This window comes from Geotrypetes seraphini, chromosome 11, assembly GCF_902459505.1.
Source record: "Geotrypetes seraphini chromosome 11, aGeoSer1.1, whole genome shotgun sequence".
In the NCBI taxonomy this organism is placed as follows: domain Eukaryota; kingdom Metazoa; phylum Chordata; class Amphibia; order Gymnophiona; family Dermophiidae; genus Geotrypetes; species Geotrypetes seraphini.
In genome coordinates, this window is record NC_047094.1 from 139,922,819 (window position 1) to 139,945,677 (window position 22,859).

The window sequence follows — 22,859 nt, forward strand, 5'->3', positions numbered from 1 at the left end:
TTTATGCTGCTTATCGTAGGAATAAGCAGTGGATCTCCCCAAGCCATCTCAGTAATGTCCTATGGATTTCTCTTTAGGAAATTATCCAAACCTTTTTTAAACCCTGCTAAGCTAACTGATTTCACCACATTCTCCGGCAACGAATTGCAGAGTTTAATTAAAGTTGTGTGAAGAAATATTTTCTCCACATTGTTTTAAATCTACTACTAAGTAGCTTCATCGCATGCCCCCTAGTCTTAGTGTTTTTAGAATGAGTGAACAAGCGATTCATCTCTACCCTTTCCACTCCACTCACCACCAAGTTACAGTTGAAGCAATTATTAAAAGATTGCAGATCTTCCCAAGTCTTGCTGTGCACCTTCGTATGGTAGGAAGGAGAAAAGAAAGACGCAGAGAATTGGAATTTATAAAGTCTGCCTAAAGTTAGGGGCCTAATTTAATTGATTAATCAGCTTAATCTGTGCCATTAAAAGCACTCAACACCCCACAGTCACCTTTGATTGGACTTAATTGAAATTTAGGCACCTAACTTGAAAATCTCAATTCTATAAAAAGTGAGCACCTAGCCCGAAGCATCTAAACTAAAAGTAGGTGTGGTTGGGGGCCGGATCAGGGGCGTGTTTTCAAGTTAGATGCCTCTTTGTCAATCAGGCGCTGTTAGGCTGATATCGGCACCTAACTTCAGGCATAGAAAACCCTGGCGAGGCTTAAACATTAGGATGCTCCACCTAAGCGTGATTCTATAACAGGCGCCTATATTTTATAGAATCTGTGCCGATATCAGTGCGTAACTTAGGCAGACTTTATAGAATCGGGGCCATCCTGGCTTCCCACCTCTGGCTTATGCAGTAGCCTCAAGTCTCTTTATTTCTTGATATTCCACATATTGCATTAACTTCTAGGCAGTTTAAAAATCGTGCCAGATTTATCAATAAAAATGTTCCTAAATTTTCAGTCTGGAGTAATTTTGCAGTGGAACAAAAGTTTGATAAATCTGCTGCTTAAGAGATGTTTGTTCTTCTGGGGAACGTTGTTTCACCCATCATTACAAAGTCCCTTAACCTACTGCCAAAAGGACTCAAAGAGTACAAAACAATGTTTTATCCAGGATTACTGTTCATTACAGGTATTTTCACTTGGGCTGTTTGCATTTTTGTAGAAGAAGCAAGATCTCACTGGTAATTACAGCACAGGGTACCTTATCCTGTTCTTCATGATTGGGAGAGAATTGTTAAAAATCTCTCCTGGTGATTTTTATCACTAACACTTACATGGGCAGAGTTTCAAAGCCAACCTGTTCAGCTGGTGCCCAAAACGAAACCTGTCATGAGGGGGAGAGTGTGGTGAAGTGGTTAACGACCCTGAGGTTGTGGGTTCAAACCCACGCTGCTCCTTGTGACCCTGGGCACGTCACTCAATCCCCCCATTGCCCCAGGTACATTAGATAGATTGTGAGCCCATCGAGACACCTGAATAAATTCATGTAAACCGTTCTGAGCTCCCCTATGGAAAACTGAATAAATTACATGGCACAAGAGGTTTGTAGTAACCGTTTGGCACTGTCGGGTTTCCTTGAAGCCAGAATGTTGCCCTGTCATAATGGCAAAGACTGTTGCTTATCTGAAGAGGTCACAGTTGCTGCTTTGTTCATTATATTTAGTTAATTGGGGCAGGCTGATTGTGTCTTCCAGTCTGAAGGTTTTTGAGAGTGCAGGAGAAAGATGTCAGGAATACGGAATACAGCAGAGGGAAAAAGAACCCGTATCCTATTTCAAAATGTAATTGATACTCCCTTTACATAGGATTCATCAAATTTAGGAGGAGGTGTGGGCGGAGATTACTCTTTAATAAATGATATTCTTTTCTCAATTATCAAATTAGACATAAGTTCATTACGGTAAGAAATACAGTTTTAATTAAAAAGAAATATTCTCCTAACCCAGATCCAGGAGCTGGTCCATCCAGATGGCACTTCCTTTGATTCCAACCATCAAGTTCCCCTGATCCATCGACCAGGGATATTGCCCAGGCACATGAGTGCCCTCAGCCAATCACAACTGATTTCTCAGATGGGTATAAGAAGTGGGATTACCCATGGTTCCCCATCACCCCCGGGAAGTAAGTCTGCTACACCTTCTCCCTCCAGCTCCACTCAGGAAGAGGAGACAGACTCACATTTTAAGGTATGTACGGAAATGCCGGTTTGGTGAAAGAGCACAGTGGTGGGGTAGTTTAGCCTAGGAGGCCTGGATTCTGACGAAAAGAGTACAAAGGGCTACGAAGGCTACCATGGCAACCTAGTGACGCCAGGCAATGCCACACATTTCTCTGAAACCAGTACAGATCAGTTTGTCTATCTGTAGCAGCAGTTGGGGGCAATTCATAAAAAAAAAAAACCATAAGCTAATGTTTGCACGCCAGTTAAACTTTATCAGTGGCTGTCTCTTCCTTTTAATCACCCACAGTTACAGCAGCCACAGGTGCAAGTAAGTGGACTCGTTGTCCTAAGAATGCCCCTTTTGCATTTCCTCGGATTCCATAAACGGCCTCAAAATTTCACAGGTCCAAGAGCAGAGGTGTCAAAATCTGCAGCAAGGCAGACGATAGAAAAAGGAGCAGATCCCAACTAAGATAAGCGATGAACTTCAGTTCAATAGATTTAAAAATCCCCCGAGGTTGACCACGTTTCGTCCAAACAAGAGCCGTATCAGGGTGAAAGAACATCCAGGTTGATACTCAGCATAGATCAGTCTTCAATTTCCTCTAAATCTGTGCTGAGTATTAGCAATACCCCTGATGCAGCCCTTATTTGGGAGAAAAGTGGCCAGTGTCAGCTGATTTTTAAATCTATTGAAATAAAGTTAATCTCTTATCTTTATTTGGGAACCGCTCCTTTTTCTATCGGCATGAATCGTAGTTGCAAATTAGCACCAATTAACAGTCATTGAAGTTAATTGGTAATAATTTGGCTTTGCACGCACATCTGCCTGAACACCATTTCAAATCCCACTGCGCACAAACCCAAAGGAGGCCTGGCCATGGGAGGGGGTTGCTGAGAAGATCAGTACAGTGTTATGGAGTATGGGGTTTAGCGGGCATAACCTGTCCTAATTAGATTGTAAGCTCTTCTGAACAGGGACTGTCTACTAAATGTTGAATGTTAAGTGCTGAGTAAGTCTAAGTCTGGCGCTCAGTGTAAAAAAGTGTGCTTTTTATGAAATAGCACTGCTCTGTGGTGCTGCGTGGTCACTGCTAGGTCTGAATATCGACCTGTACAATTGTCTCTCTTCATGGTGTTTTCAGGAATGACAAACACTTATCTTGGAGCCGATGTATATTAATGGAGCTTCTTGACCTAATTACAGAATTGGAGCTTCTGCTGCTCATGACTGAAGTTGCAATGCTGGAACAAGATTCACTTTTGGTCCTCAAGACTCAGAAATGGGAAGGTTTTTCAAAGATATCCCTCATAAATATACATGAGAGAGATCTGCATACAACCCGGGTAGTAGTTTTGCATGCATAGCTAGCTCATGCATATTCATTAGGGGTTGCTTTTGTCCCTTATGGACAGTCAGTGAATACAACTGTCAGGGCCGTGGAGCTGGTGTACCCAGCCTTCGCCTCTGACTCTTACTATGAATAGAAAATCTACAAGAAATTTGATTAATTACAGAGACATAGGTACAAATTAGGACTAATAGACCAGAAAATATATTTGAAGTTTAAACAAAGAACCTGATTTTAAAAAAAAATAAAAAATGGTGCAATATTGTTATGCATTTAATAGTTTTAATAAATCTTTGAAGAATTTATCCTTGGAAAAAGAATTGCCTCATGGTTGCCCTCAAAGCTGATTTAATTATTCTCAGAGCAGAGAACCACCTCTCAACCCTGACTTGAGTTGGTGGCAAGTCAGGAACCATCAGGAAAACATCTCTAGGTAAAAATTTCAGGATATAACTTATATTTTCCAGTACTTTAGATCCAGGACAAAAAAATAGATTAGTATAAAATGATACCTCGACTGTGTATTATAATGCAGTCAGAGTTACTACTCGTACATCTCCACCCAAAATTACTTCCGACTCCACAGTCCTGGTAACTGTTTCTTAACCCTAGACAAGGGAATTTCTTTAAAACTCCAGATAGATAGTTTGGATTCTGCAAAACACTACTCAAACTACACATTTGGTAACCAGAAGAAAGGAAAAGCCATCTGCAAATTGTTTGGTATTTGCCATATGCTCAGAGACACACAGATGATGAGGGATTGCGAGTGCTGGAGTCTCTGACCATTTCTTAATGTGCTCTGCCTTTCCCTGGAACCAGTCATTTTTCCTCTTTGCTTTCCTTCCTTCCTTGTGTAGGTCAAAAGTTGCAGAAACTCATCTCGGTGGGCTGGGTGTAAAAACAACAGGAATACTGTAACAGCTGAGCTACCTACCTCTCATGCTATTTTAAAAGAGATTTAGCACAAAAGATCATAAGAATTGCCAGACTAGGACATGTTAATGCCAAATTTAAAATTATATATTTAGGTTAACTTTTAATAGCCACATACTGTATATTAAATATGCAGATACCATGGTAATTAACTCTTTTGCAGTATTTGCAAAAGCACATTCGACCGCATCCCATGGGAAACGCAATTGCATCCCACTGGTGCTACAGTCAACTCCAAGAGCTGATACCAATTCCTGGCCTTCCCCCGCCCCCTGTCACTGGTTTATCACCCAACCAGAAGGCCACCATTTCCCTATGGGGCCGTTCCCCATCACCATACCTCTAGGAAACTAACATCTACCTTCCCCTTCCACAAAAACTCTCCCTAGGCCATACCAACAGAAGAGCATTCCTCCCTATTGGAGTTATTCTCTTGCTTATTCTTGAGTACCGAAAACTACTTCTCTTATTTATCATTTCTATAGCGCTGAAAGGCATATGCAGCGCTATACATTTAAAAGACAGTTCCTACTCAGAAGAGCTTACAATCTAATTTGGAGAGACAGGACATATAGGGGCTGGGGAGTTTCTGGCAGAGAGAACAATAGGATGGACATAGGTAATTTTATGATGAGTGGAAGTTAGGGGTTGAAAGCAACCTCAAAAAAGTGGAGTTTTAGCCTGGATTTGAAGACTGCTAGAGCCGGAGTCTGACCCGCTGATTAGGCACTAAATCACATTACAAAACAAGTATGAATAAATATTTACAGCCAGTATAAATAGCATCATGTCAGACTGAACAGTACTTTGCACATATACTCCATAGCTAGGCTGTGGTCTTATTTATTTATTTTAAAATTCTTATAAGGCATCATCTACCAATCTAGGTAGCTTACAATATACACACATGATTATATAATCATAAAAGTATGCTATGAACAGACAATTACGAGTCATATCTATTAATCAGAAAATGCTAATTCAAAGTGGCCAAGAAAGATAGATGCACTAAGGGCCAAAACGCCTAGATTGGTCATGTAAAAAAAAAAAAAAAAAGATAGACGTCTTGCGGTTTCAAAAATGGACTTTTAAGAACATAAGAATTGCCGCTGCTGGGTCCGCTCACGCGGCGGCCCATAGGTCAAAGACCAGTGCCCTGTTTGAGTCTAGCCTTACTTGCTTATGTTCTGTTCTGTTCCAGTAGGAACTTAGCCAACCTTATCTTGAATCCCTGGAGGGTGTTTTCCCCTATAACAGTCTCTGGAAGAGCGTTCCAGATTTCTACCACTCTCTGGATGAAGAAGAACTTCCTTACTGTTTGTATGGAATCTTTTCCCTTCTAACTTTAGCGAGTGCCCTCTCATTCTCTTCACCTTGGAGAGGGTGAACAAACTCTCTTTCTCTACTAAGTCAATTCCCTTCAATATCTTGAATGTTTCAATCATGTCCCCTCTCAGTCTTCTCTTCTCAAGAGAGAAGAGGCCCAGTTTCTCTAGCCTCTTGTTGTATGGCAACTCCCCCAGTCCCTTAACCATTTTTGTCGCTCTTCTCTGGACCCTTTTGAGTAGTACTATGTCCTTTTTCATGTACGGCGACTAGTGTTGGACACAGTATTCCAGGTGGGGGCATACCATAGCCCAGTATAACGGCATGATAATCTTTTCAGATCTGTTTGTGATCTCCTTCTTAATCATTCCTAGCATTCTGTTTGCCCTTTTTGCCACTGGATTTCAGGACATCACTCAGACTTAGATGTCCTATCAAAAATTTCCCCTCTTTGACTCTTTTCTCTGACCTGGACCTCCTCCAAATGTTCTGTTTTCATCCATCTTGCTGGTCACTTCTTAGACCTCATCGCCTTCCTAATCAAGGTTCCCTATTCTGTACCTATCACACTTTACCCCCCAGGGATTCAAGACAAAGTTAGACAAGTTCCTGCTGAACCAGAACATACACAGGTAAGGCTAGTCTCAGTTAGGGCACTGGTCTTTGACCTAAGGGCCGCCGCGTGAGCGGACTGCTGGGCACGATAGACCACTGGTCTGACCCAGTAGCAGAAATTCTTATGTACTTATGTTCGCCTGCCACATGAGTCTAGGCAGGTATTTAAGTAAATAAAACTAGTTATTCTACATTAAGAAAATGGTTTGATCACTTTTACTTCTAAAGTACAGGATAACATAAGGGAAATCTTGCCTTACCAATCTACTGCATTTCTTTGAAGGAGTGAATGAACATGTGGATAAAGGTGAACCGGTTGATATTGTGTATTTGGATTTTCAAAAGGCATTTGACAAAGTACCTCATGCAAGACTTCTGAGGAAATTAGAAATTCATGGGATGGGAGGTAATGTCCTTTTATGGACTGAGAACTGGTTGAAAGACAGAAAACAGAGAGTGGATTTAAATGGTCAATTTTCTCATTGGAGAAGGGTCAAAAATACCTCTTCTTGTATGTTGTAGATATACTCTTTATCAGGGAAAAACGGTAGGGAAATATCTTCTTACCCACCCTGTCTTCAGTGTGTGTTAATGTGTATAGTATTTCAAAAGAGGAAGGAGCCTCAGATCCCTATGCATTCTGAAGTATGTTAACTGAACAACCACACTGGAAAGGGATAAATCCTCACTGGCTCCTCCCCTTCCTGCCTAATATCAGCGTTCAATGCTAGCTCACACTCTAGTGCGTTAACGTGTGTCTTTCGTTTTCAAAAACTTCTGCAGTGTTCCAGGTGAGGGCATACCATGGCCCGGTACAGCGGCATGATAACCTTCTCCGATCTGTTCATGATCCCTTTAATCATTCCTAGCATTCTGTTTGCCTTTTCGACGCTGCCACGCATTGCGCGGATGTCTTCATTGACTTGTTGACCAGTACTCCCAAGTCTCTTTCCTGGGGGGGTCTCTCCAAGTACTGCACCGGACATCCTGAATTCTTGTATAAGATTTTTGTTACCGACGTGCATCACCTTACACTTATCCACGTTAAACTTTATTTGCTACGTCGCAGCCCATTTCTCAAGCGTGTTTATGTAACGTTGCTGGTCTTCGCAATCCTCCTGTGTCTTCTTACTATCTTTACTCAGTTACATCTGATGCTTGCAGTTAAAAGTAAAAGCGGAAGAAAGCTGTAAATGACAATTTCTCAATAAACCAAATGAAACAGCAAAACCGGAAAAAGAATATTGCAATTGAAATCCTCAGCATACTAATAATAGATTTTTTTTATCTTACACTTTGCTGTTCAGTGAATATAGCTTATAAGAACTGTGGAGTTACTTGTGTTTGTTGAATTGGTTACTGGTCTCCAGCCAAACTGAACAGTGATGAGTTGGGTCACTTTAAAGTGGAGATGAACAAGTCTCTATCGCAATGGACTGCTGGTCTTTCCATGGAAAATTTTACACTGGGGTGGCTGACTGTCCACTGGATTGATAGAGTATTTGAAAAAAATGTCATCTGGCTTTAAGACCATTTGATGTTCTTATATCAGTTCTCAAAGATATTCAGAGTTTTCCATCAGATGAAAAATTGGTAGAACGACAACAGATAATGATTTCAACACTGTGAAAGTCTTCTTTGTAACTGGACAGCATGAGTGATGAATTAGATAACAGTACTTCTAATTCAGATGATAATGATAAGAATGGACTTGGTCAAGTGTTCCCTTGATCAAAACCTGCAGAGCCAGTCAGAAGACATCAATATTATTGCAACCTGGCCTGATTTGAAGGAACTTTTAGCAGACTCTTGAATCCCTTTTTAGCTGGGCTGGATTAATGGCTCACAAGCAAACTCGCACGAGTGACAAGTTATTTTCAAAAGTTTAATTTTACTAAAATAAAGTGGATTGAATTGTACACTAATAACGTTGGGATAAAAACAATCATTGTCGTTGCAGTACTTTTACTTTTTACTCCAAAAGTATTATGCACTAAACGCTAACGAATGCATTAGCAGTTAGCAAAAGAGAGGGTGTATTAGGCAATAACTTTTTACGTTCACTTAAGTACATTTTAATGTATCCTTCACTGTACCCTTGCTTTTGCTTAAGTACTTTGACCTATGACTTTGAACACCTAACTGTGTATGCACATATATACCTGGCTATACTCTATAAAGGAAGGTAGGGTCTTCTTTACTGTGTAGAGTAGATTCTAGTTAGGCATACCTATATAGAGCTATACTCTAGAGAATGACATAGGGGACAAATTTTTCCCCATCCCCGCAGAAACTCAATTTCCCTGTTCCATCCCTGTAAGCTCTGCCTTAACCGCACAAGCCTCGGACATTTACGATAGTAAAGTGTTTGAGGCTTGTGCGGATGAGGACGGAGCTTAGCCATTGGTGGAATGAGGCATTATGACATCACAATCTGGGCTCTAGAATGTTGCTACTTAGGATTTGAAAGCGCTTGGGGCTTGTGCGGATGAGGTCGGAGCTTAGGCATTGGTGGAATGAGGCATTATGACATCACAAGCTGAGCTCTAGAATGTTGCTACTTAGGATGTTAAAGCCTTTGAGGCTCCTGCAGATGAGACCGGAGCTTGCAGGAATGGGACAAGGACAGGAAAAGAACTCGTGGGGATGGAACGGGAAAATGAGCTCCTGCAAGGACGGGGGAAAATCTGTCCTCGTGTCATTCTCTACTATGCTCTATAAATCTCCTCCACTACAAGTTATTGCAGTGGAGAACAGAGCTGTGCTGGCAAAAACATTCTAGAAATAACAGAAGTGGGAAATAATAATAGTAGGTGTGTGCGGCACAGGGATTAGAGCTACAGCCTGGTTCAAACTCCTCGCTGCTCCTTGTGACCCTGGGAAAGTCACTTAATCCCCTCTTTGCCCCAGGTACACTAGATAGAGTTTGAGGGAAATATGATAAAGTACCTGAATGCAAACCACTTAGGATATAAGTGGTATATAAATAATAAAACAATTGTTAACGTGGCAGAGTTACTAAGGACCTTCTTGCTTTTTTGATGCTGTTCTGAGGGGAGTATTCCCAGTGCCGTGCACTTTTGCCTCTTTCCTTCCCCCATACCTCTTTAATTTCACCAGCACGAGCAGCGTTGGTGTTGGCTCTCCCTTTGATGTCACTTCCTAGGCGTGGGACCTACAAGTGACATCAGAGAGAGCGCTGACGTGAGTAGAAGGTTAGAGTTGCTGCTCGCGCCAATGGAAAGCTAGAGGTACGGTGGGGGGGGGTGTGAATTGAAGGCAGACGCGTGGCAGGGGGGAGGAGCGGAAAGTAGAGAGGAGGATGGGAGCTGGCGCCTCCATCAAGATGGCACCCAGGGTGCGCGGACGGGCCCCCTCCCCCCACCACTGGGTATGCCTATCTTTTTAATATGAGTGAATCAACCAGGCCAATACCTAGGATAATCAGTAGAGAAGGAAAAGAAAAAACCTTTAAAAACAGGTAGCATGACCTTAGTAAATCCACCAATGACCTTTCTAAGTTGAGTGCGAGTCCGCCAATCGTGGTCCTGCCAGTGGGAGGTGCTGTGCCAATATGTGTTTGATCACTAATGACAAATAGGTTCCGTGGATTCCTCCATGACTTACTTGTCCCTCGCTATTGAAAATGTGATACTGAAACAGCGCTCCCCAGTGGCAAGAATGTAAATAGAGGAATCCTGCACAGCTTAAAGGAAACACTGAAACACATCTTCATTTTAAAAAAAAATCTAGAAAACAATAAGAAAAAAAAAATACTGTAAGGTGATCTGAGAAACAGGCAGGTAGATCTTTTAAGCATGCTAAATTGTATTTTTCTTTATGCATTTTTTGGGCTTGTTTTATGCATTGTGTATGTTTTGCTGTTCTCCACCTTGGACAAAGGCAGATTATAAATAATAAAGTGTAACTGTACTCTCAGTATCACATGTCTCTAAGCTTATTCACAAATGTCCTTGACCCAGCTTACAGCGATGCAAAATACAGCAAAAAACAAAACAAAACCATGAGTACAGTATTTCAGCTGTTATTTGTTCACTTGTGGCTCAGGCTTAACATGTAAATTTCAAGTACGGAGAGTAAGGCCACCACCTCTGATTTCTTAAGTCAGTGAAGAGTTTTCTCATGGAAACTAATATTAGAGCTTTATCTGCTATAAAAGCAAAGAGTTAAATATTCACCTGCAGCTGGCTTTTAGACTTGGATATTCAATGCTTGGATAGGTCCTGGTACCAGCATTGACTAGCCAGAAATGTGGGGGCAGCCAGCATTTAACCAGTTAAGTTAAATCAGCCAAAGATAGAACTGCCATGTATATGGTCCTATTTGGTTGACTCACTTAACCAATTAAGTGCCAGCTCTCTCCTCACTCCGCCCCTTGAGCCAGTTTCAGTTTAGGCAGTTAGGCACTGATTCTAAAAAAAGGCGCCTACAATTAGGCACCTAACTTAAATTTTTTTAATTTGCTTAATCAGTGCTGACAATTGGAAGCACCATTAAAAACCAATTTTAACGAATGAATTTGCCGGTAGGCGTCTACACCAAGGTGTCTACCAGCAAGTAGGCATGGTTGGAGCAGATTCATGGTTTGGATGTGGATTGACTTAGGCGCACTCATTTAGGCCAAGAAAACCCTGACCTAAAAGGCACTGTGCCTAAGGATTCAATGCCTACTGGCACCAGCACTTATAAAACGGTGCCCAGCGTTTGATTGACAACCACACCCAATGGCGCCCAGAAGATAGATGCTGTTTACAGAATCAGGACCTTGGAGTAGAGATTGAGTGGCACTGAATATCAGCAGGTATCCCCAGACTAGCATTGAGCCAGGCAGAAGAGGCTCTTGGCCAGTTAAACCACATTGAATGGTTTTGATGTAGCTATAGGGCAGGGGTAGGGAACTGCGGTCCTCGAGAGCCGTATTCCAGTCGGGTTTTCAGGATTTCCCCAATGAATATGCATTGAAAGCAGTGCATGAAAATAGATCTCATGCATATTCATTGGGGAAATCCTGGAAAACCTGACTGGAATACGGCTCTCGAGGACCAGTGTTCCCTACCCCTGCTATAGGGACTGAGCATCCCAGAAAAGAGTGAGGAATGTCGCTGGAAATCAGATTGTTACAGATTTTAGCACTGGACGTTTATAGAATCCATTAAGTTATATCAAAAGTTCTGTTAACCTTTGCTCTTGTACTGAAAGGGTTTTTAAAGGCTATGGTGCTGGTTTGTATATTTAATTATAAAATTTAATTCCAGCAAATCCAGTCAAGAGACCTCACAAGGCAGAGTATAATAACAACATCAAAAAGTCCTTAAAAAAAACAAAAACCAACAACACACAACTTTAGCAAGAGTTAACCATGTAAGAGACGCTCCCACCCATTTAACGTCTTCTGACCAGTCTATCCCAGGCAGATTTTCAATGGCGTTTAACTGGAGATAGCTCCTGAATTATTTATTTATTTATTTATTTCAATTTCTATCTCATTGTCCCCAAAGAGCTCAGAACGAATTACAAGTTAAACATACATACTATATAGTTAACTGGTTACAATTTACACTAGATTTGCCATAATTTCAGTACAAGTTTCTGATACAAGTCTTTTCCTAGCTAGACACATATTAAGGGTCTAATACTAATACAGTCAAATTTCAGTTTGCGAGTAACACGCTTTGCGAGTGTTTTACAAGACGAGCAAAACATTCTCGCAAATCGCAATTCACAAACCGAGCATTGACTCGATTTACGAGCATCGCTCCCCTCACCCGCACGAACCGGCATCCCCCACCTGCCCAAACAGAAGCCTTACCCCATCTGGCAACGGCACGCAGCCCACAGGATGTGCCAGTGCATGAAGATCCTGCCTCTTGCCTGGGCCTTGAGCATCTGCGCATGCTCTCACTCTCTCCGAGATTCTCCAGTGGCCTCGGAGGAGGGTGGGGGGGGCATGAATCAAGCAAGTTTCCCTTACTTCCTATGGGGAAACTCACTTTCATATATGAGCAATTTGGTTTATGTGCATGCTTCTGGAACGAATTATGCTCGTAAACCAAGGTTCCACTGTATACAGTTTTCCGGTTATAAGTTACCCTGGTTATTCTTACAGTGAAAGTTTTCCAGCACAAGTTTTCTCCTAATTGACACACAGACAGTTTATAGGTTGGATTTGCCATAGTTATAATACAAGATTTTACCTTATAAGCTCTCCTGAATACCTGGAAAACCGCTATGGCACTATCCGGTCAGAGCTGGGAGTTATTCAGGCCTGGATAGCTTCTGGCAGCCATAGCCTAACCCTCTGTAATATCCGGATAGAGACTCTGAATATCTTGGTCAGCAGCAGTCATCAGGATTGTAAGTGCTGTTGCCTAGATCAGCACTTTTGATTATTGATCCAAATATGTTTCAGGGTAAAATTGCCACAAATTAATTGTATTTGATATTTCAGATTACTGGTGAGAAGAAGGTTTCAACAGATTTGGGTAAAAAACCCAAAAGTCAAAAAAAGAAGAAAAAGAAGGACCCAAATGAGCCCCAGAAGCCCGTGTCAGCTTACGCACTTTTCTTCAGGGACACCCAGGCAGCGATCAAAGGGCAGAATCCAAGTGCCACATTTGGAGACGTTTCTAAAATCGTAGCATCGATGTGGGATAGTCTGGGAGAAGAACAAAAGCAGGTGAGTGTGAAGTTACTGCCTGGCACCTATCTGTCAAATCAAGTTTCACGCTCAACTTTAATGTCTTGATATGATGCCTAATGAGGGGCCTTATCGGGATAGACTGCTGTTATGCAGGGCCAGTCACCCGGTAGACATGAGGCGAGTCTCTTTCAATTGAGGGTAAAAGGGGATAAACTAAGAAGTAACCTCAAAAAATACCTTTTTGTGGAAAAGGTACTGAATATGTGAAATAGAGACAAGAACCGTATTTGAATTCTCTAAAGGAGAGAAAAGGATAGTAGATGGCACAGGCTTTCTGTCTTCATTTTTCTCTGTTTCTAAGTAAAGGAAGTTAAAGGTCCAAGTTTCCAAGTTTTATTAAAAATGGATAAAACGCTTATAAAATATTTCTAAGCAATTTACATTAAAAGTAGCAGTAGGGAAATTTTAAGAAATTTCAGGTTATTTGGGAGCCATTAACAAGATTGAAATTACTGCATAGAATAAATATTTTTTTTCCTTTTGTTCATACACGTCCAGAGTGGGGTGGGGGGTGGGAATATTTTATGATTTCTTTTGCTTATGAATAATTGTTGGGTATAAGGGAGGGTGGATATTTGATGCAAGTTAGAATTTAATGATATATTAAATGAAGTTAAAGTATATAAATGATTGTATTTTATGTTACACTTACTGTGAGTTTTAAAAATGAATAAAGATTTATTTAAAAAAAAAAAAAAAAGTTAGGGTAAAGACGTGAAGAAAGTACTAAGACAAACTCACTTACTAGACACAGAGGGAAGGAGGGTGGAAGTGCAATTGTAATAGGAAAGTGAAATAATAAAGGTAAAAAGGTCTTTGGCATCTAGAAATAGGAAGGTCTTAAAACCCGATTTCAGAAAGGGCATTTCAGAGAGCGAGCCCAGTTAATACTTGTTACTAAACCCTTTGGAAACTCAGCCATTCTTCTATATTTATGTATTATACTTACATTATTATAAACTGAGTCGAGTACCATTTTGGCTGAAGACTCAGTCTATAAAATGAAGTTTTAGTTTAATTGAAACAGTTGTGGTCGGATAGAATTATAGCAGATAGTACAGAGGGAAAGTATAATCAGTAGTACCTGCCCTTATACAACATGGCATCCAGCTGCATATCAGCCAAACTCCCACCTTGTGTCCCAAACAGACCCCTCCGCTCCCAGGAGGAGATGCTTCTTTAAATTCCCCCTGGTTGGAGCCTCCAACTAGAAAATGTCAGACGAAGGTCATACTCTCACTTTTTACCAAGGTGCTGGAATCAGCTGCCTCCTAACATCAAATCCCTTGATGGACTTTTGAGCTTTAGAAAAGCAATAAAAATCCACCTCTTCCCCTGACTCCTCAGGACAAGCTAGCATTCGGACTGTTACTCCCAAACCACTAGATTCTGAATCGATGTTCAACCGACTCTCTCTCCAAGTGTCTGCTAATCCAGAACAACTGAACTAAATGCATCTCACAGGACCCTTTAGTCTTCTGTTCCTTGTTAATTGTTATGTGTCTTATTGCGTTATCGGATATTCAGAAATTCAAAAAAAATCCTTAAAACCACATTATTTTTAGAAGCATTTCAATAAAGTTGAAATGTTGAATTGTACTGTAAAGATCTATTTATTTATTTATTTCGATTTTTATCCCGTTCTCCCGGTAGCTCAGAACGGCCTACAAGCAAACATTCATAGTGGAGTATACTTGGACAGTACAGCGATTATACAGTAGTTCAAGTACAAGGATTATACAGCAGTTTAAGTACAAGTTAAGAATGGACTATGCAGTAATTTAAGTAAAGGTTCAGGAAGGAGGAGTTTAAGGGGTAGATCGCAGTTGTAATTTTAGTTGAAGAGGAGGGTCTTTAGCGCTTTCCGGAAGGTCATCAATGAGTTCTGTAATCTGATTTGTGGGGGGAGTTGGTTCCAGAGTTGGGGGATGAAGTGGCTGTAGGAGTGTTTGCGGGCGGTTTATTAAAATGAGGTTATTCACCTGTAACCCAGTCCTGTTTGTCATATTCTGTGCATGTTATTATTGTAATGCCGCCTAGATATAGGCTGTTGATAACCCGTTCTGGGTTCTTGGGGAGGACAGGATATAAATCAGTCAATAAATAGCTGGCGGAATTTTGGTGTTTTCATCCTTATACACATCTATGCCGCTATTCTATTCATTTCTGCACATATTCAGTATGTAAAAGTTAGCAGCTACAGTACAGAATTGGCCCAGGTGCAGTGCCGCTGGGAATCCCAATCGGTAGCGCTAATCCGGATTGCAGGTTCCGCTAACTAGAGAAGTGCCGTTGAGCAATGGCCTTTTTTATTTAGGATTTTTTTTTGTCATGGTACTGGCAGAGCGTTCTTGTAAATGATCATCTCAATTCGATCCCTCTGCAAGCGTTTTGCATTTTCTGTTAATACTGCCTTCCTCAGTTCCTGGTTTTCTAGTCCCCTCCTCTGCTCTCTTCACAATGAATCTTCATTTTCTCTGACACACTTGTATCTAAATTCTTCATTTCCCGTTCTTTTGTGCTGTTATTATTTATATTTGTTGCCTGGTGATTGGCAATCCCGTATTCCACAGCATGATCAATCTGCCTGCCCTTGGCTTTTGTTCAAGGACACCTGTTCACAAAGTGGCAACAGTATTGTCTGTTCCTTAACTCTTTCTTCACTACACATAGAGGACTGAAAAGTTAACGCAACTTGCTTGGAGGATTTACAGGTTTTTGCTGAGTCTCAGAGCTTTGATAGCTCAGCATCAACTATTTCACATGTAATAAGAACTTTAGAAGGGCAAAAACAAAATAATTCGATTGTCTTCACTTGAAAAAAAGATCTGCCTTTATTTTAATACAGTAAAACCTTGGTTTACAAGCATAATTTGTTCCAAAAACATGCTTGTAATCCAAAACACTAGTATACCAAAGCAAATTTCCCCATAAGAAATAATGGAAACTCAGATTTGTTTCACAACCCAAAAACTTTAATACAAATACTATGCGTACTTGTATTGCAAGACCTCGCTTATTTAGAACAGTCACTACCCTCCTGCAGCGTCAGAGAGAGAAGAACCATCGGCTCAGTAGTGATGTGATGTGTGTATATTGTACGTACTTGTATTGCAAGACTTTGCTTGTATATCAAGTTAAAATGTAATAAAATGTTTTGCAAAACACTTGCATACCAAGTTACTTGCAATCCAAGGTTTTACTGTATATGTAATTGCTTTTCTAGCTTTTAAGCATTCCGGATGCATGACTTGGGCAATGGCCATTTCAACCAACTTCGGTAATTCTTACTCTGTGTAACATTCTGATAAGATTAATGAATAAGATAAGAATACTCCTTCAGGGCCTTTGGTCCAAGCATGATTCCACAGTGCATCTGTCACTGCTCAGCTTTTCTCCTTAACATTTAGGTGATTCTGTAACAAGGAACCTATGCAGTGCCTGTTCTATGAAGGAAAGCAAGCACATACTTTCCCTCTAGACCAGTGTCTCTCAAACTCTTAGTTCTGGCACACTAAACAGAGAAAATCACTAACTACAGTCGTTCTTTTTTTCAATTTAATTTCTGTCAAAGCTGAAAATCCAAGTTCGCAAAGAGAAAAAGATCCAAACGGTAACGAAGCCTTGATTGCTTTGTTGCTCAAGTTAGAATAACTACTGTATAAAAAATAAAACTAAAATTACTTGCCATTAGTTTTCAAGGACCAATCACATCAAAGAATGATGCTTGTCTGGGCGGTTGTATCCTTAAGCACACAGACGCACGTGACATGGTATCTATTCTAGTGTATACCTATGAAGGGAATTTTTAAAAATAAAGTAAAATTCTGGAATCTCTATGGGTCACACCATTGTTCCATGGCCCACAGTTTGAGACACTGCTCTATACAATACTAGTTGTAATTGGAATGACACACAGTACCTAGATTAGGATAATCATCTTCATAAACAACCTGCCTGTGGTGGTGAATCTCAGCTTGAGGGTCTCCTTCCACCGTCAGAAATTCTATAATGTCATGTTGCTTAAATCACACCGACAAGGGCCCACTGCATGCTTCCATTTCACAAGCTATGGTGGAACAGCCTCTTCAAACAGACACTTCTTGCCAACTAAAGTGAAGGAGATTTCAAAGAGCATGATCAAGTATCTTATACCCATATTTGGCGTTGGTTTAATCATGAATTGATGAGTGTGACTTTGGGGAAGGTCTCTATTTACCTTCATCTACTATATTATCTTGGGCAATGTCCACCTCACAATGGTCAGCTGGCGGCCATAGGCATTTTCTACCCAAATATTCATCAGCCACCCATCCCTGGATATTGGTGTTGAATATTTGTAGACTAGGCGGCCACCAACACTTATCCTGGTAGCAGCAACATTCAGACCAACACCCGGACAACTACCTGATGGCGGTTAGAACAGCCGTTTTTGCTTTCCAGTCGTGAATCAGTTCATTAAAAGGCGCTACAAGTTACGCACCAAAAAACTGGGCACTAAGCTAGTGTTTTAGAACAGTGTTTTTGTACAGCAGATCTGCTATAGAACTCTAGAATGTCCACATTAACGCACGGCCATTTATGCTGTGTCTATGGCTACTGTAAATAATAATAATTATTATTTTATTCTTATATACCGCCAAAGCCATATAAGTTCGAGGCAGTTTACAGCAAGAGGTGCAGGACAATCAGCGAAGAGGTTACAATCAAAGTCAGCAATACAATCTTACATAATAAAAAATATGAAAGCTAAAAAGTTCATAGGGTTACAGGATTGAATAAGCAGTGCTGAATAAATTCTTAGTTAACAAATCGATTGAACAGACTTGTTTTTAATAGTTTTATAAAACTGAAGTAGGATGAAGAGTGCGCGAAAACGTTACTAAGCCAGTCGTTCCATTTGCCTGCCTGGAAGGCAAGAGTTCTGTCCAAGAATCTTTTGTAGTGGCAGGCTTTTATTGTCGGATAGGTGAACAGATGAATGGTGGATCCTAAACGCTGCAGTCGTGCAAATAACGGCAGGAATTCTATAACGTGTATGGAAGAAAGGTGGGAACACCCACAACCCTCCCAGGTGAATGTAGGAGAACACTTAGGCATCCAGTTATAGAATCGCACCTAAGGGCACTTTTGCACTTAACTGCCATTTCCCTCCCATTATGGTGTTTACATGCCATTATTTCCTGCCTAATTTGCACCTAACATAGCATATTATATAGAACAAGTGTTTAAGACTGTTACATTAACGGGTGCTAGAGTACATATGTCTGTCTGTCTTTCTCTCTCTCTCCTTTTCTGCTGTCTTTCTTTCTGTCTGTCTCTCTCTCTCTCTCTCCTTGGCCGTTTTCTACACTCAGGCCCAACAATTGTCCCTTTCTATTCCCTCCCTCCTTCCTTCCTATGTCCTTAGTGCCCCCAGTGCCTCCTTCCCATGTCCTTAGTGCCCCCAGTGCCTCCTTCCTGTGTCCTTAGTGTCCCTTCCCATGTCCTTAGTGCCTCAGTGCCTCTTTCCTGTGTCCTTAGTGCCCCCAGTGCTCCTTCCTATGTCCCCCCTCACTGCCTTCCAACCTTTTTCCCACCCCCTCCCCGGAAGCTAGCCTACCTCCCTCCCTATCTGTCATGCTAAAGCCTGCCTGCCTCCCTCTAGCGCAGAAGCCTGCCCCCCCCCCATACTGGTCCCTGCTGCTGCTGCCTACCACCGCTTCAAACACCACCCCCCGGTCCACTGCTGCTGCTGCTGCCCATCGAAACAAAACCAAAAAGAAAAGGGTCCGCCGCACACAAACCGCCACAGGCTCCAGCTGAATGTGTCGAACATTGCCACGGAGCTATATATCACGGAGGCAGAGATCATGCTGTTGTAAGTGTGCATGCGCGCTTAGGGTTTTATTATAGACTAGTCTTTAAGCCCGTTACATTAAGGGGTGCTAGAGATTCCTCGGCTTCCTTCCCCTCCCTTTCCCCTTCCCGTCCCGTCAACCCCCTTGTTTCCCTTTGCACAGTCTCCCTGCTTCATCCGCTCCTTCTCCTGCACGGGCCACCGGAGCAGAGAGGACTGGGCAGAGGGGGCTGCCAGCCGGGGCTGGCGGAGAGGAGCTAGGCGGCTGGAGGAGTAGCAGCAGCCGCTGCCGATTGCAGCCTCCGTCCCGCCTTCGCCTCCCTGGATTTGCTAGAGTGGCCTGCAAGGTTCGCTACAGTGGCTGGCGAACCTCAGCAGGCCGCTTTGAAGAGGACCGGCAGTGGGAGGGAGGAGTCGCTGGCACACGCGCTAGTGCAGGCGCCGTGAGCACTGGCACAGAAGCACAGCTCACGCCACCAGGATTCACGGATTTTCGACAGCGCATGCGTGCTTAGCCTTTTATTATTATGTATTACTGGACTGGAAATTGCTACTAAAAGGCATGAACTTAGTACTACAAATAAATAAACCAAGTAACACCCTGCTCCATCCCCAGAGCGTCCCTACACTCACTGGGTCATGCCGAGGCGCTATGAGCACATACTTAGATTGTGAGTCCACTAGGGACAGAGAAAGTGCCTGAATGTAAATGTCAACCACTTTGGTTGGGGCACAGAAAGGCAACATATGACATGGACAACCTTTTTCCCTTGACCTTCAACAGTCGGTTAAATGCCACTGATTATCTGAGCTGATCCTACCTAAATAACTTACACTGATTATTGACATCCCCTCCCCCCCCCAACTGCACTTAGGCTTCTCTACCGTCGCTCAAAATTCGACCTTATTACTCCACTTCTCAAAACTGAGCACATGCTTCCCATCTGCTTCAGGATTCTTTATAAATATAACCTACTTACTTTTCAGATACTGGATTCTGGCTCTTCTCTATTTTTATTTTCTCATCTGATTCCATACTTTCCTAGAAGGGAGCTGCGTTCCTCCAATCAATTAGGCAGCTTTTTCTAGACATTTACAGAGATTCTAGTTTCTCTGTAATGGTCCCAAAGCTCTGGAACTCCCTTTTGCTATATCTGCGCACAGAAAAATCATTTAAATCACATTTGAAAGCCTATTATTTCAAACTGGTGTTTGACCCTAGTTCTTAACACTTCAGTTTAGTTCTTCCTTTGCTTTTTTTCTTCTTGTATTTTTCCCCCCTATCCGCCTGTTTTTACCTTATTTGTTCTTACCTCTTGATATTGTAAACCTTTCCTGCCCTTGTCATCGTTAATTGTACAGCATACATTTCTCTGTTGTGTTTATTTTATTGCTGTTTTTGAAATTATTTCCCTTTGATTTTTATCTATTGTTAACCGCTTTGATTTGACTTTTTGTTAATAATGGCAGTATATCAAATTTTAAAAAACCTGTAACTGTGTATGTATAAAATTCAGGCAGCTGTGGGTCTCCCAGGAAAAAGTAATGTAAACATTATTGGAAATGTGGTAGTGTGTCAGATTTAGCTCTGGAAACAGTTTCATTTCATTTTCTAGCAAGTGAGATTTATTTCTAGCCTGTGATTTGTTCAATTTAGTAAAAAAATATACATCAGATGTATGATGAAGTGAATGTATAGGGTAGTTGGCAATGCCTTTTTTAATCAGTATTATACAATATGTCTCAGTAGAAAACAGCTCTGTGTTTCTGTACGATGCGTCCTTCTGGTTTCAATAAATTGCAAACTTTGTAGCAGTTCAAATGAAGCATGCCGTCTCAAAGTATTCGAGAAAGCCTGCTTGATGCAGCTACAGCAAAAAGTAAAATAAGCAGCCACACTCTGCACTGGCTGTCCGTAGAGAAGATTAGGAACAAAAACCACAACCAAGAAAGGATGAAAGAACGCCAACAATATCTGCGCCAGTCGTTTTGCGTACATTACACACAGTGGCAGTGCGGGTGTCAGCAGGGTTTAGAATAATTGTCTTCTTTAATTAACTGGTTATCAAACAAGAACATTTCATTATGGCAAAATTACTAGCTACTTTGCTGAGACACAGAGGTATGAGAATTACAACAGTGACACATGCTTCTTGCAGCCAGGTCTCCTGGGGACCATCTTCTTTTTAATCCCTTTTTCTAATCGCGCATTAGACATAGTACTCTCTCTCCCTGTTCCATTTAGTGCCATACGGATCCTCTTGCCAAATATAAGAGACAGCAGCAGCTGCTGGCTTAGCCAGAGTGGCAACTTTTTCTAGATAGTTGAGAATCTGGAACCAGAAAAAAAAAATTGGCTGAAAATTAAGACAATGGAAAGTATTGGCCAAAATTATGGAAAATATTTTTATTTACATGGAAAAAAAAAGATTAATGAAATCTGCGGAGATTCTTTACCTTTTTTTTTTTTTCAAAGGCTCTGAATGAAAGAAAACGGTTCCAGATTAGTCCCTTCCCTTAAATGGGCTTGTGAAGAATTTACCTTAGAATGAAGGGTACTGGAATTAATTGGGAGGCTGAAAACCTTCTATGACCATAAGAATAGTCTTACTGGGTCAGACTATTGGTCCATCAAGCCCAGTAGCCCGTTCTCATGGTGGCCAATCCAGGTCCCTAGTATGTGACCAAAACCCAAGGAGTAGCAACATTCCATACAGAATCCCAAGGAATAGCAAGATTCCAGAATCTCAAAGAGTACCATGATTCTAGAATTTCAAACATTCTATTCTACCGATCCAGGTCAAGCAGAGGCTTCCCCCATGTCTTTCTCAATAACACACTATGGATTTTTCCTCCAGGAAAATGTTGTCTAAACTTTTCTTAAAACCAGCTCCGATTCGAAACAATGACCCTGACGCCTTAGTTCCACCACCTATGCTTAGGTTTTTGCAAGGTTAGATCTGGTAGCTATAGCATTTTGCATGGGTCTTATACATTTCTGGATGAAACACCTTTACCGTGTGCTGCGTAACAGGGAGGGAGAATCCCTCAGGTCAATATTCAGAACAGTTACACAGGTAATAGTGGAACTAATCACATAAGTTTTTAAAATAAAAAAGTTAGATGGACATAAAAATGACGTGCCAGTTTTCCATCTAACAAGGGTGCTGGATTTGAGTCATTCAGAGGTCAATTCAATAAAAGATGGTTCAAGTTAGACACCCAAAATCTAAGTGCTAATCTAGTGTTGCAGAACAGCAAGCATAAATCAGCAATTTGATACCTAAATAAAGGTGTCATCACGTACACCTGCTCTATGGCAGGTGTCTAAATGCAGCAGTCTGTCACCCACCTGACAGTATTATTTAACAGAGGACATGCAGAAATAGTCAGAGCGCTTTTGACTACTACTTCTACTTATCACTTGTATAGCACTGAAAGAAGTACAAAGCGCTGTACATTCTGACATTTATAGACGGTCCCTGCTCGGAAGAGCTTACAATCTAACTTGGACAGAGGAGACATGACATAGAGAGTAGGGGATGCAGAAGCCAAGGTGAGAGGAGTTGAAAGCACTCTCCAAGAGCTGGGCTTTTAAATAGGCCTTGAACACTGCCAGCGACGGAACCAGGCCAAGCTCCTCCTTTGAACCCTTAGGTGCCCAGGTACAAAGCATCTAACTGACAGGATTCGATAAATCATGCACTTAAGTAGTTGGAATGCACATGACCTCCCTAAGCCCCTCCCAGGGAACGCCCACTTTCCAGTTACACACTAGATCACCTAGGTGCCCAGTTCTAGAAGAGCCCCTAAGTGCACTGTGGTCCTTAATTATTATTAACTTACAAAGCGCTATATAGAATTACCCTGATGCTCTGGAAACATTTGCATAATACCATATTGGGTCAGATC

At 41.5% G+C, this 22,859-nt stretch overlaps 1 protein-coding gene across 7 annotated transcripts in view; it reads left to right on the forward strand.

Moving 5' to 3' along the window:
* The window catches only part of TOX2 (TOX high mobility group box family member 2), a 219,752-nt gene that overhangs the window by 183,908 nt on the left and 12,985 nt on the right, over positions 1–22,859 (forward strand). For 6 of the 7 annotated variants that reach the window (XM_033914241.1, XM_033914246.1, XM_033914244.1 and 3 more), the window contains 2 exons: positions 1,944–2,183; positions 12,857–13,084. In XM_033914241.1, coding sequence (XP_033770132.1) covers positions 1,944–2,183; positions 12,857–13,084 — 468 coding nt within the window. The remainder of the gene's footprint in view (positions 1–1,943; positions 2,184–12,856; positions 13,085–22,859) is intronic. The other variant, XM_033914248.1, reaches the window with a different exon arrangement.